This window comes from Paramacrobiotus metropolitanus, unplaced genomic scaffold (genome assembly GCF_019649055.1).
Source record: "Paramacrobiotus metropolitanus isolate TYO unplaced genomic scaffold, Prichtersi_v1.0 Parri_scaffold0000008, whole genome shotgun sequence".
Classification (NCBI taxonomy): domain Eukaryota; kingdom Metazoa; phylum Tardigrada; class Eutardigrada; order Parachela; family Macrobiotidae; genus Paramacrobiotus; species Paramacrobiotus metropolitanus.
The window spans coordinates 1550735-1572360 of record NW_026570228.1 but is presented as its reverse complement, the minus strand read 5'-3'; the positions used below and the strand labels follow the sequence as shown (position 1 = coordinate 1572360).

At 43.8% G+C, this 21626-nt stretch overlaps 4 protein-coding genes across 4 annotated transcripts; 2 read left to right on the top strand and 2 right to left on the bottom strand.

The window, feature by feature from the left end:
• The first annotated feature begins 7 nt into the window (after positions 1 to 7).
• Positions 8 to 5154, top strand: LOC129582643 (uncharacterized). Its single transcript, XM_055474204.1, has 5 exons — positions 8 to 25; positions 270 to 906; positions 1490 to 2145; positions 3066 to 3714; positions 4121 to 5154. Exons 4-5 carry the CDS (start codon positions 3424 to 3426, stop codon positions 4811 to 4813), a joined length of 984 nt encoding a protein of 327 aa, XP_055330179.1. The 5' UTR covers positions 8 to 25; positions 270 to 906; positions 1490 to 2145; positions 3066 to 3423; the 3' UTR covers positions 4814 to 5154.
• An 88-nt stretch (positions 5155 to 5242) lies between these two features.
• Positions 5243 to 11225, bottom strand: LOC129582542 (protein transport protein Sec23A-like). Its single transcript, XM_055474054.1, is given in 17 exon segments — positions 5243 to 5614; positions 5863 to 6087; positions 6379 to 6465; positions 6539 to 6778; positions 6849 to 6996; positions 7064 to 7170; positions 7454 to 7627; positions 7774 to 7897; positions 7959 to 8074; positions 8461 to 8764; positions 9062 to 9165; positions 9374 to 9532; positions 9701 to 9757; positions 9759 to 9779; positions 9900 to 9986; positions 10495 to 10552; positions 10620 to 11225. Coding segments are annotated over 17 exon segments (2517 nt in total). The 5' UTR covers positions 11033 to 11225; the 3' UTR covers positions 5243 to 5521.
• A 266-nt stretch (positions 11226 to 11491) lies between these two features.
• LOC129582880 (cationic amino acid transporter 4-like) lies at positions 11492 to 18920 on the top strand. The gene is made up of 12 exons (XM_055474502.1): positions 11492 to 12256; positions 13076 to 13218; positions 13280 to 13343; positions 13744 to 13935; positions 14017 to 14073; positions 14904 to 14971; positions 15060 to 15126; positions 15722 to 15814; positions 16017 to 16150; positions 16814 to 17425; positions 17768 to 17876; positions 18424 to 18920. Exons 1-12 carry the CDS (start codon positions 12076 to 12078, stop codon positions 18606 to 18608), a joined length of 1905 nt encoding a protein of 634 aa, XP_055330477.1. The 5' UTR covers positions 11492 to 12075; the 3' UTR covers positions 18609 to 18920.
• A 302-nt stretch (positions 18921 to 19222) lies between these two features.
• Positions 19223 to 20223, bottom strand: LOC129582876 (uncharacterized). Its single transcript, XM_055474500.1, has 2 exons — positions 19865 to 20223; positions 19223 to 19753 (listed from the first exon to the last, which is right to left on the bottom strand). The coding sequence occupies exons 1-2, from the start codon at positions 20057 to 20059 to the stop codon at positions 19610 to 19612; spliced, it is 339 nt and encodes a 112-aa protein (XP_055330475.1). The 5' UTR covers positions 20060 to 20223; the 3' UTR covers positions 19223 to 19609.
• Positions 20224 to 21626: the final 1403 nt, after the last annotated feature.

The window sequence follows — 21626 nt, the reverse complement described above, 5'->3', positions numbered from 1 at the left end:
GGTGACGGCTGGTCTCCCGTATAACGTATGTACCGCCCTGAAAGGCATGCTGTTGTTTGGAAATAATCGCAAATTACAGAGTACATAGTACATACTGTTAGAGAGACTTTCTCTCTGGCACTGTGATTCTGTCATTTAATATGCTGTATTCTGTCTATAATCAGTGTGATGGATTTATTTTTTTAAACGAGATGCAGAAGATTTAACTTTAAGAATGACCGACCGACCGCCACTTAATACCTTTGGAACCAAATTATTTTTGCTGTTAGAGCATCCATGACCTGCGATTAGGACAGGCGTTTGCGTCTGGCCCAGCCGCCCAGGCATGTGTGGACTATGGCGCTACGGGCCCGTGGACGTTATGGATGGCTACAATCAGCTGCGTCATGGCTTCATCTCCGATATCATCCCATGCCGCGATGCAGATATCCTGTGCGTAGTGAATTTCGGCCACCCCTACCCCGATACCGTCATCTCCATCTCCCGCTGCCTGGAATGCGTGCATACCCATTTCACCGTAGGTAGTCGCGTGATGACACTGTACCAGTCTTCGCCGCAGGATCCCTGGAGCTGGCATCCCGCCACCGTCCTGGCTGGCAATCTGCGGGTGTACGCCTTGGTGGAGATTGACGTGGCGGGGCAGCGGGTGCGGGAGGTGGTGAGTGTGGCGCGTATACGGACCACAGCAGCGCGCACACCCCTGGAGAAACGACAGGCCTTTGTACGCCGCTGGGTGGCGATGCCGCACGATGGGGATCTGTGCGATGTGACGTACAGGAAAGAGTTCTGGCCGCTGTGGAATCGCACCAGTGGGACCATGGGCGGATGGTTTGAGGGAATCATACCTGGCTGATCTATTATATACCTGCGCACAATGAGGATATGAGCATGAAAAGTGCGGAGTGTGTAAGTTATCGACTCTAAAATTATCTGTGCTTAGCGGAGTATTCACCCATGCAGTGGCTTGTACCCCGTAAATTTTTTTGAAAGGTTTTGTGAGTTTTCTCTGCTTTTTCGTGGTGCAAAAATACTGTGTAAAAACTTCGTTCATTGCACTAAAAAATTTTCAATGTAGAAAAATACAAAGCAAATGGGAAAATTTCGCACTCGGCATTTTCGTTGCTTGATTTTTTGTGTTTTAGATTATTTTCTGTAAAAACCAAAAGTAAATAATTCGGCAAATAATCACGTAGCAGCTTTTAATAAGTAGATTATGGATTATGTGAAATCATTTACTTTGGGGGCAACTGCTGCGAGCAAAGGACAATAAACATAACTGTATTATCGTGGATTGCTGTCAGCTGGTAAAAATGTATTCAGTGTTGAATGTGTTGTATCATTAAAATGCTGACAAAAGCCTGTCAAGGTTAAGTAAGTATAGTATGTACTTCAGTACTGGCTGTGTGTGCAATGGATTGATTGTTTTAGATCTATTCACCTATGGTCCTGTAGTCACTGTATAAAGCAATATTTTTTTACCGTCTTTTAGGAACACCACTTGCGTTGTGTCAAGGAACTGCTGGATGTATCCGATCGTTCGCTGCGTCATCGGATGTACATGTCGGTGTCTTCGTCGTTAAACGAACTCCATCTGCAGTCTCCGGACGTCGCTCCCTTCACTCCCGAAACGTCTTCCGCATCTCCCATAACCAGCATACCCCGGAAATACTCATCCGCATCTTCCACAACTATCTGACGGCTGACGACAATCTGCGTTCGCGGCCCGTCTGCCGCTTATGGAACCACATCCTGACCTCCCCGCAAATATCGTCCCGTGTCCACATCGACTGTACCGACTGCGGTGAGCTCAAATTGGCCACGCTGCTCTTCAAGATGGTCACCAGTGCCACGCGCATCCTGCGGATCACCGGCAAGGATCGCCCGTTCCGCTGGGCACCCTGCCCACCATGCTCGCGGCCATGGGTATGAAAATCCCGGTTATTGTGTTGAAGCGGGTCGGTGTCGCGGCGGAGGACATCCTGGACGTCTCGCATCCGGATGCGCTGTGTTTGAGTGCAGCGTGGAAAGGAGTGTGTGGGAAATTGATCCTCGAGGATGTGGCTTGGAAGTGTGATTTTATTCCCAAGGATTTACTGGTGGTTGATTCGCTGGTTAGCGGAGTGGTGGATGATGGGAAGACAGCAGGTTCGTAATGTGCCGCACATTAATTGCGAAGAAAGCCCGCTGTCCCGGCTCGGTGGTGTGCCTTATCCCGCCACAATGTTTTGTGAATTTGGTTTTTAGTTGTTTTCTGGTTAATTTTCTCGTTTATTTTCTCGTTATTTTCGTGAATTTAGTTTTGTTATTTTCTTGTCAAGTCTTGTTGGTTGATATTTGTGCAGGTAGACTACTGGATCTCTTTGAATCTGAATCTCATTAATTTCTGAATGTCCATAGCGTATTTTTCTGTTCTTTCATGAACGTTTTGTTGTGGTACTGTATATATGAATTACTTAACCGCAGTGCGAAAAATTTGATACACTGTAGCGAAATGAAAAAAGAGTTTCCCGATTTCCGGTTATAAACATTTCTTATGAAGAGTATCTTGTAGGCTTGTACTAGAAATTAACAAACAGATAGATTTTCGCTCATCGAGAAGATAAGAAAATATCCCGCCCAGCTTTAAAGAAGTACTAGTAACTGAAACTTTCAGTTAGTAAGCATAGGATACTGGAACAAAATTAAAAACCTGAACTACCAATGCAAAACTTAGTAGAAAAGTAAGAAAGAAAACTACGTATACTCGTATAAGTACAGTACGAGTACTGGTACTGTAAAATAAAGGTGGAAAGCTTAAGCGGATTATACCGCGGCGAAGGAAATTACTTGGACGTTGCATTGGTCCGATGGCGGGCGACAGCTCGTCTTCCGTATCACGTATGTACCGCACTGAGGAACACGTTATTCTTGATCCGTTCATGCCTTGTGTCTGCAAATTTTTATGGCAGCTGCAATGCTGCATTGTCTACTGAATTAACAATTTTGAATTTTCTACGAAAATATTTAATTTTGGAATGTAATGAATACATGATGCCCATCTGCCGTTTATAAAAACTTTCAATTAGTGCGTCAAGCCTATCCTCGAGGACAGCCACGCTTTACCACGCTGTACCCACAGCCCGATCACCAGCATGTTTGGACCGTGGCGCTACGGGTCTGTTGACTATATCGATGACCACGATCAGCTGCGCCATGCCACCATCTCCGATGTCATCCCCTCCCGTGATGAAGGTCTGCAGTGCGTACTGAACTGCGGCCATCCCTACCCCGCCACCGTCATCCCCATCGCACGCTGCCTGGAATGCGTCCATACCCAGTTCGCCATGGGCAGTCGTGTCATGATGCTGTATCAGTCTTCCCCACAGGATCCGTGGTGCTGGCATTCTGCGACTGTACTGGCTGGCGATCCGCGAGTGTGCGCCTATGTGGAGTTGGACAATTTGGGGGGTCAGGGGTACGGGAGGTGATCAGTGTGGCGCGCCTGCGCACTTTCGCGCCCCGTACCCCCTGGAGAAGAACCCAGCCTTTGAGAAATGCTGGGTGATGCTGCCGCGCGATGAGGATTTGCGCGTGGTGACGTATCGGAAAGAGTTCTGGCCGCTGTGGAATCGCAAGAGTGGGACGTTGGGCGGATGGTTTGACGATGAGGATGAGCATCAGTGGCTGGTATATTATATGCCTGCGCAGTATGAGCCTATGGAGACGTCTGACTGCGTAAGTTAACGTAAATGACTTACAGAATAATTCTGCGAAAATTCAAAATCGTAATTGCTTTGAAAGTGTTTTCTCTGTATCTTTTCCTAAGTTATTCCTAACCACTAATGGGAATGCGATAAAAACACCGTAAAAGAATGGTTTGCTTTGTCGTTTTTACTTAGTATCTGATTTATTGCGAATAGGTGTATTTTTTCGTAATTACAGTACTCATACTTAATTTTTATGTGTGTTTTTATGTACTACGGGTAATATTGCTGGTACTACTGTATGGTACTTTACGTACGTCAATTATAGAGTTTTTAGTGTATTTAGTACAAATAAAATTAGTGGCAGGAGCCGCAAACAGAAGACGCCCGTGCATTTTGTTTAGCATTTTTTATTGAATTTTTCTACCATGTTTTAGGAACTCCACCTGCGCCGTATCAAGGAATGGATAGATGCATCCGATCGCGAGCTTCGCCACCGGATGTTCCTGTCGACAACTTCCCCGTCCAAAAACGCCAGATCACAATCTCCGGAAGTGAAACTCGAAATGTCCACCGAATTATCCATAACCGGCATCCCCTCGGACATCCTCATTTACATTTTCAACGATTATCTCACCGCGGAGGACAACCTCCGTTCGCGTCGCGCCTGTAAATTGTGGAACGACACCTTATCCTCCCAGCCGGCATCGTCCCGCGTCATCGACTGCATCGACGGCGGCGAGATCAAGCTAGCCAAGTTAATGCTCAAGATGGTCAGCAGTGCCACGCACATCCTCTTCGTCACCGGAAACGCAACCCCCGCCCCACTGCGCACCCTGCCCACCATGCTCGTGGCCATGAATTTGAAAATCTCGGTTATTTTTTTGAAGAATTTCGTCGTAGCGGATGAGGATATTCTGCGTTGGTCGGCATCCCGTGGAGTGCGTTTAAATGAAGCGTTTAGACGAGTGTGCGACAAAGTGATGCTGAAGGATGCCGGTGGGCTGCGAGCGTCGCTGAAGTATTTCGATTGCAAGGGTTTAAAGATGGACGGTTCGCTGGTGAGCGGAGTGGTGGGTGTGTCATGGGAGACGGACGAGAACTTCGTACAGTGCGGTGATCCTGTTTAGGAAGAATTCGGCTTGCTGATGTTCCTTATTTTGGATATTTCCAGTTCAGGACATTTTATTTTTAGTGTTTTATTTTTTATTAAGTATTTTAATACTGCAGCATATCTTGATATTTTAGTGATTACTGTGTGAATCTTTACTGAGAAAATTACGATTTACGAATAACTGCCGATATAGTTATTAGTAATTATACGCTGTTAAATTCATTGTTGAATTTTTCGTTGCCGTTTATGCTTGTTCAGACAGGTTGTTGGATCTTGTTGAATTTAATCTCTTGTTGCTTTTGGTCTCTACGTATTGTATTTTTTTGCACGGAGACATTTTGCATGATAACTGCGGGACCAAAGAAATAAACTTGACGAAAGAAGCGTAATGGAAAAACCTGTTTTTATGCGAATCTCTTCTGTAGGCAGGAACCAGCAGGAAGCATTTTTCGTCCAGGAGAATAAATATTTTAATTAACACCGTTTTTCATCGTATTAAGATTAACGAAGGCTAAAATCCATCAAAATAAACCATTTTCTAACATCCCGTGATCAGCGCTCGCACCTTCAAAACCGTCAACGAAAAAATGCCACGAGCTTCCAGCTATACAGTAAAACCGCACCGTTATGAAAAGCAGAAAACACAAACCGACAAAGAATTACCCAACACATTCAACGTTAACGACACAGGCAGAAATAATTTATCCCTTTCAAAAAATCAATGTTATGCTGGATTGGACACGGCAAGCTTCTTCAGGTGATCCATAAAGATTTGCAAATTCACATCGTCCGTCAGAATGGGCGGTGCCGTTTCCTGCTGCAAATGAAAACCAACAATCAAAAATCCACAGTAGACGATAAAAGCTCGCGTGTACCGTAATTTTAGAAAATTAAAAAACGAAAAAATCGATAAAAGTGACAGATAAAAATGGAAAATATTCACAATTTGTGTTAAAGAGGAAAATGGTTGCAATGTGATTTACTTTTAAAACCGCTAAACCAGCGAACGACTGTAAAAAACCCTGAATAATTTCCGAAATTTATTAAAATATTAGATTATCTTACCTGTCCATAGCCGTACACCTGGTTGGAGTGGCTCTGTGAGGGATTGACTTTGGAGAGGAGGAAACGCGCCTGGGAACCGCCCTGCTCTGTTACCACGTAGCGCGGCATGGGGAAGCGCGTGGAGAGAATCATTTGAGCATCATCAATGGGCGCCTGCAGTAGTGAGGCAAAACTGGCGTATTCCGGCTGTTTATCGTACCCGGCTTTCTTCCACTGATCAATGTTCTGCGAAAAATAAATGCCGAATTAAATCATAATTATAAAATTAATACATCCCGTTCATTCGCGTCTAGTTCCAGCAAAAAAAGTAAACTGCTGCTTACCCAGCGCACGCGCTGCGAGCAGACAGCCCACAAAATCATTATTTTGCTATGATATTATCAAATATTTAGTTACTGTAAGTATAACACTTTAACTTATACCAGTATTATTTTTGCTGTCGATATTGTGCCTCTGTTTTATCCATTATTTTTGGATATTATCTGGCTGAAATTAACTGGCAATAGCAGAAGATACCTCGCCATGATAAATTACGATATGGAAGAATGAATCTAACAGCAGTATACGATCCGGCTGCAGACTGCTGGAGTCCAGTCCCACGGGCTATAAATAAAAAAAGTTCAAATTAAATTCAGAACGCAACTTCAAATCTATGAGTGAGAATCCGACAACGTACAGCCGGTGCGCCGTGGAAGGAATACGCATACAGAACCGGCTGGATCATAATTAAACTGTTCGTCACATTCTCCGACATCAGACAGTGACGATAGAAGGCGGTTTCGTCGGGACTGTTATTGAACGTCTGCAAAAATTGTGAGCGCCGCAGATGGAACATAAACGTCGGGTACATGGCAAAAATATCCGGCAGCTGGAAGGAATTCGGATCGTCCTTGTTGTACTGGCCAAATTTATTGCACTAAAATATGGGGAAAATAGAAAAAAATCAAAAAATAATTTTTATGATCGTAGCGTTAAAGTCGCAGTACAATTCTGATCAAAGCGCGATCCAGCCATCGCTGCACATCGGGACTTTCGTCTGATTCCGCACGCAGAACCGCCACACGAGCCATGAGAACAGACGCGGCTTCCTGGTCGAATCCAGCGGCAATCTGATATCCACTAGGATCTACCCAACTGCAACACAAAGAATTTAATACATTTATTCGAATGAACACTAAATTTCGCAAAAAAAGTATCCCACCTTCGACTTAATGTGGTCACACGCAAACGCTTCTGACCGGATGAATGCTGATACGCTGTCGAAAACTGGATATAGAACTGACCGCCCTGTGGTGTCGCCGCATTGTGCTGTTGGAAAAAACGGCTGAGAAATTTTGAATTTCGTTGCGCTGGATTCGAAGCTGAATATTCATTTCGATGGGTTTCAGTGATTAAGTCCTGATTACAGTTTGTCCTCTCATTACACAAAAAACACGTCACCAAGATCAATAATTGTTGTAGTACAGTGACTATTTGCTCGAACGGCTATGCACAAAGTACTCTTATATCACAAACTTCGCTGTCAAAATTGCAAATTATGTGTAAGTAACTTTTTTTGCATAAAAAACCATGCTTACAAAATAGCACGTACCGCGGTTGTGATGTCGAAGAAAAAACACAAAGTAGTATTCGGCGTGATACTGCAGCATTTCCATTCGGATGTACCGCCTGTACCCAGCATGTCGTTATCCGATACGACACTACTCTTCACTTTCAACGATTTCGATGGTCCAATACAACCGGATACTTTCACCTCTTTGGAAGCCTGCAAAAATAACATTCACAGCATTCGCAATTATCAAATTAACAAGCATCTCAATTTGTTTTACGTATTCCGATTCGAAATTACTTCAAATTACCCAACTTAATCTTAAAAAAACATTGTTTTACAAAACTGCCCAACACCAGTACCTTCACTTCCACGTTGGCGTTGAATGCCATAAAGAAATGCCCGCTATGATCGCGATTGAACAACACCTGGATACTTTGACTGAATAAGGCCGATTTGAAATTATCACCCAACAACATATGACCCCTGCATAAAAAAAAACGAAAATCAACATTTCTCGACATGAAAACATAAAAATGTGCCATACCCGGTCAGGTTCGTGCACTGTTTCATTTCCAAAAGACCAGTCTGATCCAAGGCGCACGAATAAATATCGATGCAGTGGCAATTTGTAGCTGCTCGTTCAGCCAGATCGTTGTAATACTACACACAAAGCACAAAAAATACAGCTATAAATTTTAGCCCGTAGTCTGATACAATACACTAAAATCTGCTATCTTTCCGCTGAGAGGAATTAGAACTAACTGAGCATACAGTAATTAACTTTTGCCCCAATGTTACAGTAAAACAACCTTTTCGCTAACTTCTAATTGAAGAAAATGCATAGGTGCCTACGGAAGTAAATGCAGACGTATCGTAGTGTAATGGCACACAAAAATGACAAAATGAAAAATTGCTTGCTTATAAATAATTATGAAATGAAGCCCATGTTTTTTCCAGTTTTTGCTTATAACCGCCAGATGTAATTACCGAAGGAGCTTGCCTAATAATAAAACACCATCGGCATCAACCGCATACCGCATCCTTACCCGCGTAGCTTTCTTCATGAACGGTGCATTTTCCTTGGCGATATCATGATGGGAGCGGATGGGAATCTTCAGCTCCTCCCCAACCACCATCCCCGGGCCCTGCGTGCAGGGTCCCCCGACAAACAGCATAACGCGGGCGCCGGTATTGGGAAAGGCCGACTCCAGCAGACTGACGGCGATGCCCAGGGCGGCGCCGGTGGCGCGCAGAGCCCGTTTCCCGGTGGCTACCGGCCAGGGATCCTTCTGGATCTCGTTGATCACTTCCGATAAGGATTCCTCACATTTCTCCACCGGCTGGATAAATCTATAAATACGCACAACGTAAATGCGATTTCAGAAAAGTCAAGAAAAAGTTCAAATACTCAATGAGATTTCAGAACAACGAAAATACCACTAATACCTCCCGTTAACTGCAAATTTATTTCATCAACATGAAAAAATTTTTTACAGAACGCAAAAAAAATACGTCTAAATAAACAAACGTAATATAATTTATACGCTTACGCTTAACAACGGTACGCTAACTATAGAGAAAGTTTTCTTTGCAAATCTAAAACATGAAGATGAGAGCAACTCCATCAAAAGAGCACGATAATCCTACCTGTTTGGTGGTTGTTGCGGGATGCCAGGTTGGTTTGGGGCGGGTTTCATTTGCTGCGGAGGAAGTTGTGGATTGCCAGCGAATTTTCCCAAGCCTAGCGAATCCTGTAGCAAAATTATAAACTTGAATACCTTCGCTTTTATGCAGTGACTGTTTAATGGGGAAATTGCGCTTCCATTTAACCAGCCCATAAACTAGCAGACTGGAAAATTGCAATCGATAAATTCTGATTAACATAATATTTGCCTTTTTTAAAAACTTTTTAAATTAATCCTTCGTTTTTATAAACCCGCTAATCCACGTGTGACACACCTGAAGCTGCTTGGATGTCATTTCCTTGTTGCCACGAAAAACGAAACTGCGCGGAATAAATTCAGCGCCCAATTCGTGAACGTGCACCATGCGTCCGAAGGTGATAAGGCCGACAAAGGCATTTTTCGGCAGTACTGACAGACTCATCTGCAGCGATTCCTGCGACAAACACTCAAACCATTAGCAAAACAGACGAATTACTGTACGACATTGCAAGATGATACACTTCTTGAATTAGAAAGGAACAGAATAAAAATTGGACAAAAATATGCAGACATGCAAAAAATAAAATCAAAACACGAAAAGTCTGTTTGCCAAAAGGTTTACCTTCAAAGCCTGCAGATCATCTTCTTCCATGCACGTATCCACGACAAAAAGAAAAATTCGGAGCCATTTGGTTGGATCGCTAAATCACAAATCGTAGAGAATCAGAAATTCAATGACAAAATCAAACCGTCGAAATCGTATCATTAGTCCAACTGATTCATTAGTCTAATCGATTTGATCGTCTGCGTGTCATACTTACTGGTAAAATGTATTCAATCGTCGTGAACTGTGGCATTAATTCGGCTGGTCGTTGATGTTCGCTGATGGCGGCGTATTGCGGAGGAAACTGGAGAAGAACATCCACGATTACACAATGCACAACAAAAAAAGTGGACACTTAAAAGCCACAAAAAGGTAAGACGTTACTCGGAAACGCACACATAGTAGCTACCATGGCAGGTTCGTAAATGCAAAACAACGAAAAACGCCTTATCAGTTATTTTGCAGTACATACATATCTAACAATAAAAATTTCATAAAACTGGACAACTTTTAAATAAATTTTAGTTATTGTCCAGAGTCCACCAATTATTAAAAATAACTTTAAAACGCTCATCATCCACAAAAAATACAGAATCAAAGAGATACAAAAAATTTTACGAAATCTCCAAGACCGTCAAGAAACGCAAAAAAAACACTGAAAACGTTACTAAACCACGATAGTGGATACTGTTAATAATCAAGATCCGATACTGAAGGAGATTATCCATAAAATAATCATTTACGCAGGAAATACGTTAAAAATCGAAAAACGGAACCCTAAGATGATATTGCTTCGCGACAGATCTACTTACCGCATTTCGCTGGCCGCATAGACAGCAGATCCACGCTTTGGCCCGATAATCCACCTGACTATCAACCAAACACCGGAATCAGACCCACAGACTCACGTACACGTGCAAAGTCCGCGGAATTTTACCAGTAGGGATTCAGCACGCCGCGGCACTTGCTACACACCACCGGATCATACATCAACGGCGGAATATCTGGCCGGGACTTCAGCGGCGTGAAGAACACCCCGAACGGCACAATCAGACGGGTGGCTTCCAGCCGACTACACGGCCAGGCGTTCCAGGTGAAGCGCGCGCCATCCAGACGCTCCTGCTCGCGCACCGTGGCCATCAGATCAAACGCGGGTTGTTGCGGCGCTTGTTGCTGTTGCTGCGGTTGTTGCGCCTGTTGCTGCTGCATCTGTTGTTGCTGCATCTGTTGTTGCTGCTGCATTTGGTGTTGTTGCTGCTGCGCGGCGTACATTTGCTGTTGTTGCTGATCGTAGCCAGGTTGCGGATTCTGGCCAGGTTGTTGTTGTGGCTGATATTGAGGCTGGTACATTTTGAGAGTGATGCGTCCGCACACGGAGGCCGCAACACGGATCACGCTCTTCGGAAAATGATAATCACAGTTGGTAGTTTGTGTATCAAGGTATAAGTATCACAATAAAATCCGGGGATGTTGGAAACGATTTTTTTGAAAAGAAGCTGGAAATTCCTGTGAATTTCCGTGCAGCAGAAGATGCTCTGCACTTCCACGTCATGCGAACAGTGAAGGCAGGGGGCGGTTCGTATGGTGCGTACCGGAAACAGATGCGCGGCTGTGATTGGTCAGCGGTTGTGCCGATGTACGGTGAACGGACCGACCGCACGAAACAGGGAGCCAACACGGACTGCGCTGTTTTCTGTATTGATAAGAACCGGCGGTACAGGGAATTTGTCTGCGACGCGATGAATCACCCCGGTTCCGGTTTGCAGTGCGACGCGCTGTGACGCATGAGTGGTAATCGCTGATTACTTTGTTTCTTTTTCACAACTGGCTCGCTCACAACGCGAAAAGCAGAGCATGAAGGTCAGAAACAACAGGTTTCTCACCGCGCGGATGTTTTTTCCTCGCTGAGCCAATGCGCGCTTGCATACATTACCGTTTTCTTTACCGTCTACATTAGCATACAGCAGACCTTGTAATCAGCGTTCAAATTCATTGGATTTCTATCCTTCTTCCCATCGTTTGATACAAACAGGACGTTTATTTACCAAACGGCTGGTATGGATTGTTTAAAAACTGGATGGATTGGTTGACAAAGATCGCGTTTCCTCCCGCGGACAAGGGAATGGCCCAACCCCTTCCGATCGATCGATATGGGATAAGATCAGCCGCTGGCATTTGCATCGGGAGAGAGTGCGCATAACGTGTGTGCGCTGTGTGCTGGCTGTCATTTGTCAGAGGAAACACTTGTAGACGCGCGACGGCACAACAAGTCGCCTAATGAGATCAGGCTACATATGCGCAGATTGTATATGTGGATCTGTGATTGAGGCGTGTGCATTTCGGGGGGCTAACAGCTGGTGCAGTATATTCCGGCGGTGTTTGGCGGATTCGTCATGGGGGAGACGGGGAAGAAGGTGGCCCGCTGGCTGGGGGAGTTTGCGGGGAAGTTGACGCGTAAGAAGCGCATCAGCGGCGATGTTATGGAGACCCCGCTGCAGCGTTGTCTGGGCACGTGGGATCTCATGTTGTTCGGTGTGGGCCAGATGATCGGCGGGGGGATTTATGTGCTGAGTGGTAAGTCCGTTAGTGGGCTATTTTTAGGGAATTTCTATCCTGGGTGTGGCGTGGGCGACGGGGAAAGGAAATTAATTATGGAAATTTTTGTAATCAGATTTTATTAGGGAGAGAATTAATTACGGATTTAATGCTAGTTGTGAGCAAAGGCTATCTTTCGGTTTTGTGAAAATACTGTCGTTTGTTCATTGGGTTATTTAAATTTTTTCAAAATTGTCTTCCGCTTATTTTTCAATGGGCAGTATCGCAAAAAAAACATATCCTGCAACAAACCGAATTGTAAAAACTGTACGTGTACACTGTACATAGCTTGGTGTTATTTTTAGCTTTTTGGCATTTGTATTTGTGTTGTACGCGTGCAAGAGCGAACGGAACTTTTTTAATTCTTAAATCTTAATTTTAAATTTGGCAGAAATTATAAGCAGGACCTCTATGTTATAAAAACCTCTTTTAGCAAAATTAATAGAATTAATTTTAGCATCGGCGAGAATTTGTTACGTTGATCATTGCTTTTGTTTGAATTGTGAAGTGAAGTAATTATACGAGAAATAACGTACTCTAGCTCATAATTATCTTCAAATAAAAAAAAACGGTGGTTTGTATTGGTCTATAAAACTTTATGATTGTGTGCTTTCGTCACGCATGCTTTGCACTTGCAAATCATAGGTAACAGAAAGTAAAAGAAATAAACCGAATTAGAAGTATAGATTATGAACGCGCGATTGGCGTGCGCACGGAAATTTTTTGGGATATTAAGAGTAGAGATAATATGCAATAACAGGTTTGCAAAACCAAAATTAAAAAGGTTGATCGGCACAGGAACGGTGGCCAAGGATAACGCCGGTCCGGCAATCGTCATATCGCTGCTGATTGCCGGTTTCGTGGCGCTCTTGTCGTCGTTGTGCTATGCGGAATTCGCGGCCCGGATACCGAAAACCGGATCAGCATATTTATTTGGCTACGTATGTCCGTTGCCGCTTGGTCTGGTTAGCATTTCCGCTGACGTTATTCTGTTCGTTGAAGGTCACTATGGGAGAATTCGTCGGCTTCGTCATTGCCTGGCAGATGGTGCTGGAGAATATGATCGGTAAGTCAAGTCGCATCACTTGGGAATAGACGGCAATTAGAGGAAATTATCTGCTGAAAAAAAATTCCCATCGAGAATATTTTAATCGTTTTTGCTAAACAAGACAGAACTGAACTTGCCAGCTTAGCAAAAAAATATTATTATGTCAGAAAATGTAGGATGCATATTTTAAAAAAATTATCGCTCTGTTCTGCGCCTTATTTTGAAAAAGTTGAATTACTTAGCGCAACCTGTGACTGATTAAGCGCGTGCTTATAAGTAATAGATTTGCCAGAATTACACGTGGGTGGTTAATAATTTTTGGAGAAATTGTTGCTTTTTTATGGCGCTATAATTTATCTGCAGTTAACCAATCAATAAATTATCTATAAATTTTTTGCTTTATTTATTTTATTTACAGGCGCGGCCAGTGTAGCGCGCGCATGGGGCGGCTACGTGGATTCCATGCTGGACGGCGCCATCCGCAACTCCACACTGCGGACCGTCGGGGTGGTGCGCGTTCCCTTAGTCGGCCAGATCTATCCCGACTTTGTGGCCTTTGCGGTGTGCATGGTGGCCTGTATTGCCGTCGCCATCGGCGTCAAACATTCCGGTAACAGACGGACGATATGATGTATATGTTGTGCCGTTATCATCCGGCAACATCAATTATTCATTAGGGAATGTTTTTCAGCCCGACTGAACAATGTCTTCACCCTGGTGAACTTGATGGTTATACTCTTCGTCATCGGTAAGTCGGGTCTGCATGGCAGATCGTGCAGTCAAGCGGAGTCGAAACGGGGAAGCGGCGCATAAGCTGTTAATGACTGGCCATGGCGAATCGGAAGCGATATTGTGGAAGAACATGTCAAATGCGCTTCCGATTGCCGGTTTCGCGAAATAGGGAAAAAACGTTCTTTCTTCGAAGTACTCGCCATAGAAGTTAATCGTTTGTGTCAAAAATATGCGATGTGTATTTTATTTCCTTTTGTGAATATCGTGCGAGCTTATTAACTAATAACAAATTCAGTAATTTCCGTAATTTTAAAGCTAATTTAATTGCATTAAAACTTATTATTCTGCATTTTTGGGCGTATATAATTTTATGCAAACGCTTCAGTTTGTAGAAGCATCTATTTACGGGAAATTTAATGTCATGTGATTTAAGAAAATTCTGATTGCGTAGGTTTTGTCGGATTGCTTTTTGTTTATGTTTGTAACAGAGTCTACTCATTTTAGCGAATTCGTTTTGATTGAAGGAAAATATTGCCAGGATTTTTTGTTATCTATGTTTTGCTGTAGTTTTCAAAACGATTGCAGCGAAATTTCAGTATAGCATTTAGTATCAAACACATTTCAATAGCGTATCTGCAACGGAGTGTAATTCACGCTTCTCTGCTTTTATTGGCCTTGGTGGGATACATATCGGCTTGTTGTTGGTGTTGCAGCGGTTAAACATTTTAATTGTGCCATGTAATAACAGCCTGTCAAAATGTTTGACGTTAGTGGCACACGTATATAAGGTGGATCGATGGGACTGATATAGCCGGGTTAATCGTGTTTATTTAATGTGTTTTACAGTGTTCGGTTTCACATTAGCTGACAGTAACAACTGGACGGCGTATGGCTTCATGCCGATGGGCTTCGCGGTAACATTTGCATACTTGTTGGCTGCATATCAATTCTCTGGTGCATGATCAAAAACGCTCTAAAATGTTGCTTTCTCCCATTCCGTAGGGAGTGCTGCGGGGCGCAGCCATCTGCTTCTTTGCATTTATTGGATTTGATTCTATTGCCACTGCCGGTAGGTGGGAACCGACGTACGGAAAGGTCAACAATGAATATTTATGTGCATAGTGTTTGGGAAGGCTGTATCTCTTAACTGCGGTATTATTAGTCTTTTTTGTGCTTTTGCGTTTTGCGAGGCTTCATTAAATTATTCTTGAAAAATACCTTCATTTTACCGGGAAGTTCCTTTTAAATAATTTAAATTATTCCATTTTTTCCACGTGTTTTACTTTAGTTTGGAGGAAAATAATTTTGAACACCTGTTTCTGATTGTTGTATGAGCGAATGATGGTAAGTAACAAAATTAATGTAGACTGATGTAGCCGCTGCTGTGCTATGTAGTAGATGATGGCTTATGACAGCCTTATGTATGGCATTGTTAGATCCGTTGCATTGTACGAGGTGTGCACTTTCTAGCATTGATGTCTGTTTATTAAGAGGTAGATTTTTGTGGATGTAGAATTAGTTTTGATAGAATAAAAAATTTGTTTTTGATTCTATGGTGAAGCCAAGTTGTAGTTGTGGAAGCAACCTGTACGTAGTTCGCATAATTTTTTTATTTGCCATGGCTCTTATCCAGTTGCTTATTTAAATTTGCTGTACAACCGCAGGCGAAGAAAGCATCGATCCACAGCGATCGATCCCCATCGCGACCCTAGCGTCAATGAGCATCGTTACCCTGTCTTACGTCGGAGTGGCAGCTGGTGAGTGGCGGCCCGGTGCCGGTTCTTTGTCGCCAACAGATGCTGCTTGTTGCATGTTGTTGGGATACTTCATTTCTACTTGTGTCATTGATCCGCGGACGGCAACTGTAGCTGCGCGCCATCTCGTATAAACCCCACTTCCGTTGATCATGCGCCAGATGACGTGCGTGTGTATGTGTGTGATGGTTGATGTTGATTGCAGCCCTGACGCTGATGGTCCCTTACTTCAAAATCAACGCCGATGCCGCGCTCCCGGATGCGTTCGCGCAGCACGATCTCACCTGGGCCAAATACTTGGTGGCTATTGGAGCGCTGTCCGGCATGACGACATCACTGGTAAGGACGAGCACGCTGTTAAAAGCAGATGGTGAGAATGCCGGCAGAATTTTGCGTGTGGCATGTATCGGCTGATTTAATTTTCTGCCTGGTGTGTTTTATTACGAGGAACGCGCTTAAGAATCATGAAGGTGAACAGCATAATCATGTGTGATTGTAAATCATAACAGGAGCTAAACTCGTAAAGTAAATTGGAAGGACTCTTTGCAACTGCCAAAACTTGATAGTTGTTGACAACTTGACACACACGTTCCCTACTCCACTGCATATCCGGTATATACTATTTCGTAGTACAGTGGCAGTTACATGTAGTGGTATACGGTTCTTAATGACTTAATCGAGATTACAGTCGTACGATATGTTGATTTAACTGCATTGCATTATGCCCATCTTCTCACGTTTTTTTGTTAGCGGTAGATTTTGGTGAATCTAGAATTCTGGAATGAGCGTGCCAGGGTGCGAAAGTATTTCTGTTCTAACAACTGAAAAAGTAGAATCATTTGCTTTAGTTTATTACAAATATCATCGCATACCGGCGCAGTGTAAAGTGTCTGGGCAGCTTTTCTCGGGAAATTTATTAATAAAAGATGATCTAAATAATTAAACACTGCTGATATGTCCTCTGCTTAAGTGTATTAACCATTCTCGTTGAACCTGCAACAGGTCGGGAGTGTATACGCGTTATCACGCTGCTGTTACGCTATGGCCTGCGACGGGCTGCTCTTCGAGTTCTTCTCCCGTCTGAACGCTCGCACCCAGGTCCCGCTGAACGCCGTCATCGTCTTCGGCACCATCAGCGCCATCTTCGCCCTCCTCATGGAACTGCACGTCCTAGTGGAGTTCCTCAGTGTCGGCACGCTGCTGGCCTTCACCATCGTCGCCGCCAGCACCATCATCCTGCACTATCAGCCCAAAGTGGATTTTATCAGTGAGGAGAAGAACTACGGGAGCATCACGCCCACGGCGGAGGAGGCCGGGATGCCGCCGTCCACGGTGGCCGAGGAGAAGCAGAAGATGGCCGGGACGCTGAAGCCGGCGTTTAGCTATATGACCTTCCTGTCCAAATTGCGTCCGGGCGTGGCGGTGGTGGTGGGCGTGGTGCTGATGGCCATCTTCACCGGGGCCTTCTGCTCGACGCTGGTGCACGGGCTGGGACAGCTGCAGCGCGGGACGTGGTGGATGGTCATCATGGCCATTGTCTTCGGGATTGGATTGGTGCTGAGTTTCGGGTTGATTATTGTCCATCGACAGAGCGATCTCAACTTGAGCTTTCAGGTATTATAAATCAGTTACTGTATTTATCATTCCGCTGTTTTGTTACACAGATAAATTATTCAGTGCAATCAATTATGTAGTATAACTTGGTTAAAAATGTGCTTCCTTAGGAAAGATTGTCAGACTGATGGTTTAAAAAGTGCACGGAAAACCTCTGCTTCTGAGGGGAAACTGATGCCGATAATTTGCAGGTTTTCGAGTTCTTAAGTGTGGGCAGTTCATGATTTTATTGTTACGGAACGCAGTATTATTAAGGAGACATGCTAAGATTTTCCGTAGGAAGCGTAGATTTGGAATGCAGATTATAAGGGAAGCGTGCTGCAATTCGTTATTCATTTACAGGTTCCTTTTGTACCTTTCACGCCGGCTTTGTCCATTTTCTGCAACGTCGTACTCATGACCAACCTGACAAATATGACCTGGCTTCGCTTTTTTATATGGATGGTCATTGGTAAGCCGGGTTGCTGGATGGGCGCACGCAATGAACTGAGTAATTGTAGTGCATTCTACTCGTATATGCAGTCCCGTTTCTGATTGTACTGTAATCCAGTTAGCATTGTAGTACATCGGCATATGCTTTATTTGGCAAATTGGCAGTACTTTCTGTATGCCGTATATTTCCGTACTCAGGTTTAATAAACTTGTGTTCGGGTTGAATTTCACTGCATAATGTGTGCAATTTTCTAGCCAAAGTACTGCTTTTTGAAAAGTTTTTGTCGATGTGAATTACCGATCTGGATTCTGGACACTGTGATAATCCTTCTTTAACGCGCAGTTTGCACAGTTTGTTGTATTAATGTTCTCGCGATCATTTCATTTTAACCGCTGTCATATTTTAATAAAAATAAATACTGTTTGGTGTTGCTTCGGTGGTACTCTCATGCTTAATGGTGAAGAAGACGTACATAAGATAGCGTGTGCCTAGTAGATACAAAAATTTTATACGAAAAGGAAAGTTAAGAACTCCGTTATTTTATTTTATGTGTACGAAATTGCAGGTCTGTTGGTGTATTTTGGCTACGGTATCCGGCACAGTAAGGAGAACAAGATCCTGGACTACGGCACGATGATGGTGGTGAGCGGGGATGACGACGCGCTGTCCCTCAACGGCACCATCCATCGGCCGCAAATTGACGGCATGAAGAGTCCCGGTGCCGGCCAGCCGAGTCCCTTGCCCCAGTGAATGTGTATCCTATGAATGCGTTCCTTTTGTGGTGTATTCGTTCCCCGGTTGAACGGCCCAGATCTGTGCAATGTTTTCCCGGTTCATGTTTAAAGCGGAAAAGAGAGATCTGGTGGTTTCCTAGTCGAGATTCCGTGTTTTTATTTTGGTAGGCCGTTTTTACAGATTTTTAATGATTCCTGTTTAAGGCGTGATGTATACGCGTACCGTGATGTGTATATTCTGTAATCGTTTGTTTAATTGTTTTTAAAGGGTTTGTTTTATGATTTTGATGTTCGGTTTCTGACTAGCAGGTATTAAAGTTAGTGAAAGGCAAGCCTTATAAGCGATACTCAGGCTTTACGAAAATTTGTATTTCTGGTAGCGGAGCTTGATTGTATACAACGGAACATAATGCGCTGGAATCGATTATGGTTCAACAGGCAAAATTAATATATAGATATTACCCAGTTCATTCATCTCTGAACTACTGTGTACACTTATTGAAGTTAAATACCTTGTAGAAGAGTTCTCATTAAGTACTGTACTAGTTTTTATTCGTTTTAAAACGATGCGGTCTCAAAGAAGACAAACCAAAGCTAAACATTGCACTCATTAAACTTTTTCGTTCCTTCCATTGTACCAGCCACCGATGCCGCGTTTTCTCGTTGTACCTCCAACAAAAGTCACTGACGAAGAAAATTCCAACTGTACTGTACATTTCCAAATTACGTAACTTCGAAAATTCCAGTGAAATGCAATGATCGCTGCTGCTGAGAAGCTTACAAATTACTGTACTTCCTTCCTAAGTACAAAGAAATATCTAAAATTGTAACTACAGGATTATAATTAATTATCATAACAAAGCTCAGAAATGAAAAACATAAATACTGTTAACAAATGATGCAAACCAGCTCATGTTAAAAGTTAATCACAACAAAAATGAAACTGTTCACCGATCGTTGAGCGTTGTGACCTTATTCATCATATGTTGTCAATGTCATCGTCCTTGTGTGCGCGCTTTAAGATCTAATTTGCGCGAGAAAATGCAGGGACATGCGCGATAGTTTCTCTAACTGCAGATCTCCCAGGATAGCCTCGAACCATTCTTTTCCGTGGTAATGCGACCCCGGACGTGGATCTGCCGTCTGCACCGAACTCACTATCTGCAAAGCAACGTCAATTCACTTTCATCGGTAGGGTTATCATCGGTTGTTAACGTTATAAGCCGGGAAACTATTTACAACTGAACAAAATTCCCTGGAACAAATTTCTACCTGGCACACCCACAGGATCTCCCTTTTTTCACCTATCGGCGGCTCTATCGGCGGCTGGGACAGCCCAGCTACATGCAGCGACAACCAGGCAAGCTGCGCCGCCGGCGGCACAGCCAGCGCCGCCTCCAGCGCATCCCACAGAGCGCAGCCGAAACGTCGGCCCTCCAGGCTGATCCGCGCTTCCGGAAATTTCATTGATAAACAGACATCTGCTGGTTTATCTCCTGGCTACACAACTCAACGTCGCAGTTCGTCATGCTGAGCACGTCACCCGGCAGACTTCGGCAAACACCCACAAAATTCTGCAGGCGACAATACCGGTGGCCAATCTCCGCCATGGACCCACTCCTCCGGTCCACCATACACACTCCCCGGTTGATGGAATCTGACTCGCTGTGGATCCACAGACGCAGCGTCATACCCCTCAAAGACACCGTCGGCAGTCGGATCCCAGGATACAGCTCCGCCATGTAGTTGATCATGCCCAGCATCGCCAGAATATCCTCCATATCAAAATAATTATGGCGGTCAACCACGAGAAGGTTTCGGGTGTGGGGGCGCAGACATTTGTAGATGACCGCCGAGAGAAGGAAGCGCGGGCGACGAGTGCCACCCTTCCGACTGGTTATGCTAAGCGTGGCCGTTAGCGAATATTTCTGCGAGACGATGATGTCGTTCCATGCTGCCGAGACGGCGCGCAGCGCCGTCTGCTGCAGTGTGTCCAAATGGGAAATCACTTCCATCCATAATTCTACCGGAAGCCGACTGTAGTCAGCTCGTTTATCCGGCAATGGCTGACCGCACAGCAGGTGGAACTGGAGGCTAGCTATGACGGTCTGCAGAACACAACCAGTGACGCCACGTATAAGTAACCGCAAGCAAACGACCGTATTTTTATTAGTGACCTTCCCGGATCGATTTAGAAAATGGGTCCCCAAATAAGCTGCCCAAACCTTGGGCTAAAGGCAAAAGCAAAAAATGATACGAGGATATTGTACGAGTAACTTGTGATGTTGCAATATTAAATTTATATTACGAAACTTCAGAAAGTATTGTAATGCGATGAATTGCAACGACGCTAGTTTTTCTTAAAACCAGTACACTAGATACCGTACACAAACGGTACACTGTTGTTAGTTGTTACCGTACTTTAAGGAGAGCACGAATATTATGCAAAAAGACATAATATAATGCAAATGCAATATTGGTACACTTTATTTGCAATAATTTTAAAGGCGAGCATCACTCACGAAATACGTGCAAATAAAGAATTTGTCCCAGTTAGCACGAGAAGGGACAATAAATGCATAATGTAAAGAATAAGAACCCACGTACGCCGAAATTTAAAGCAAGCAGGGTACTGCTAAACGACCTTAAACTGACCCACCCAAATGCAAGCAGTGCCAAGCACAGGACTAAATACGTGAAAAATATGAATTCATTCTCTCACCAATTTCAGTTAAAAAATGTTGTGAATCGTGCTACAGATATTTAACCAATTTTGTAGACAATGTGCAATTGCGCATCACGCATGTAACGTTCGTACGCGTTCTTTTATAATTACCAATAATACTCGGTTATTATTACTAGTTTTCTCTTTGCCTTGGAAAAATAAAATTCGAATAAAGCTTGCGAAACGCTCGCTGTTAGCCCTATAGAACCGAACCTATTTCAAAGACGATTCTACCCGAACATGGATCAACTGACCCAGGCATAATAAACTCTCCCAAAATAAAAACCTTACGACAACATAATGACCCTG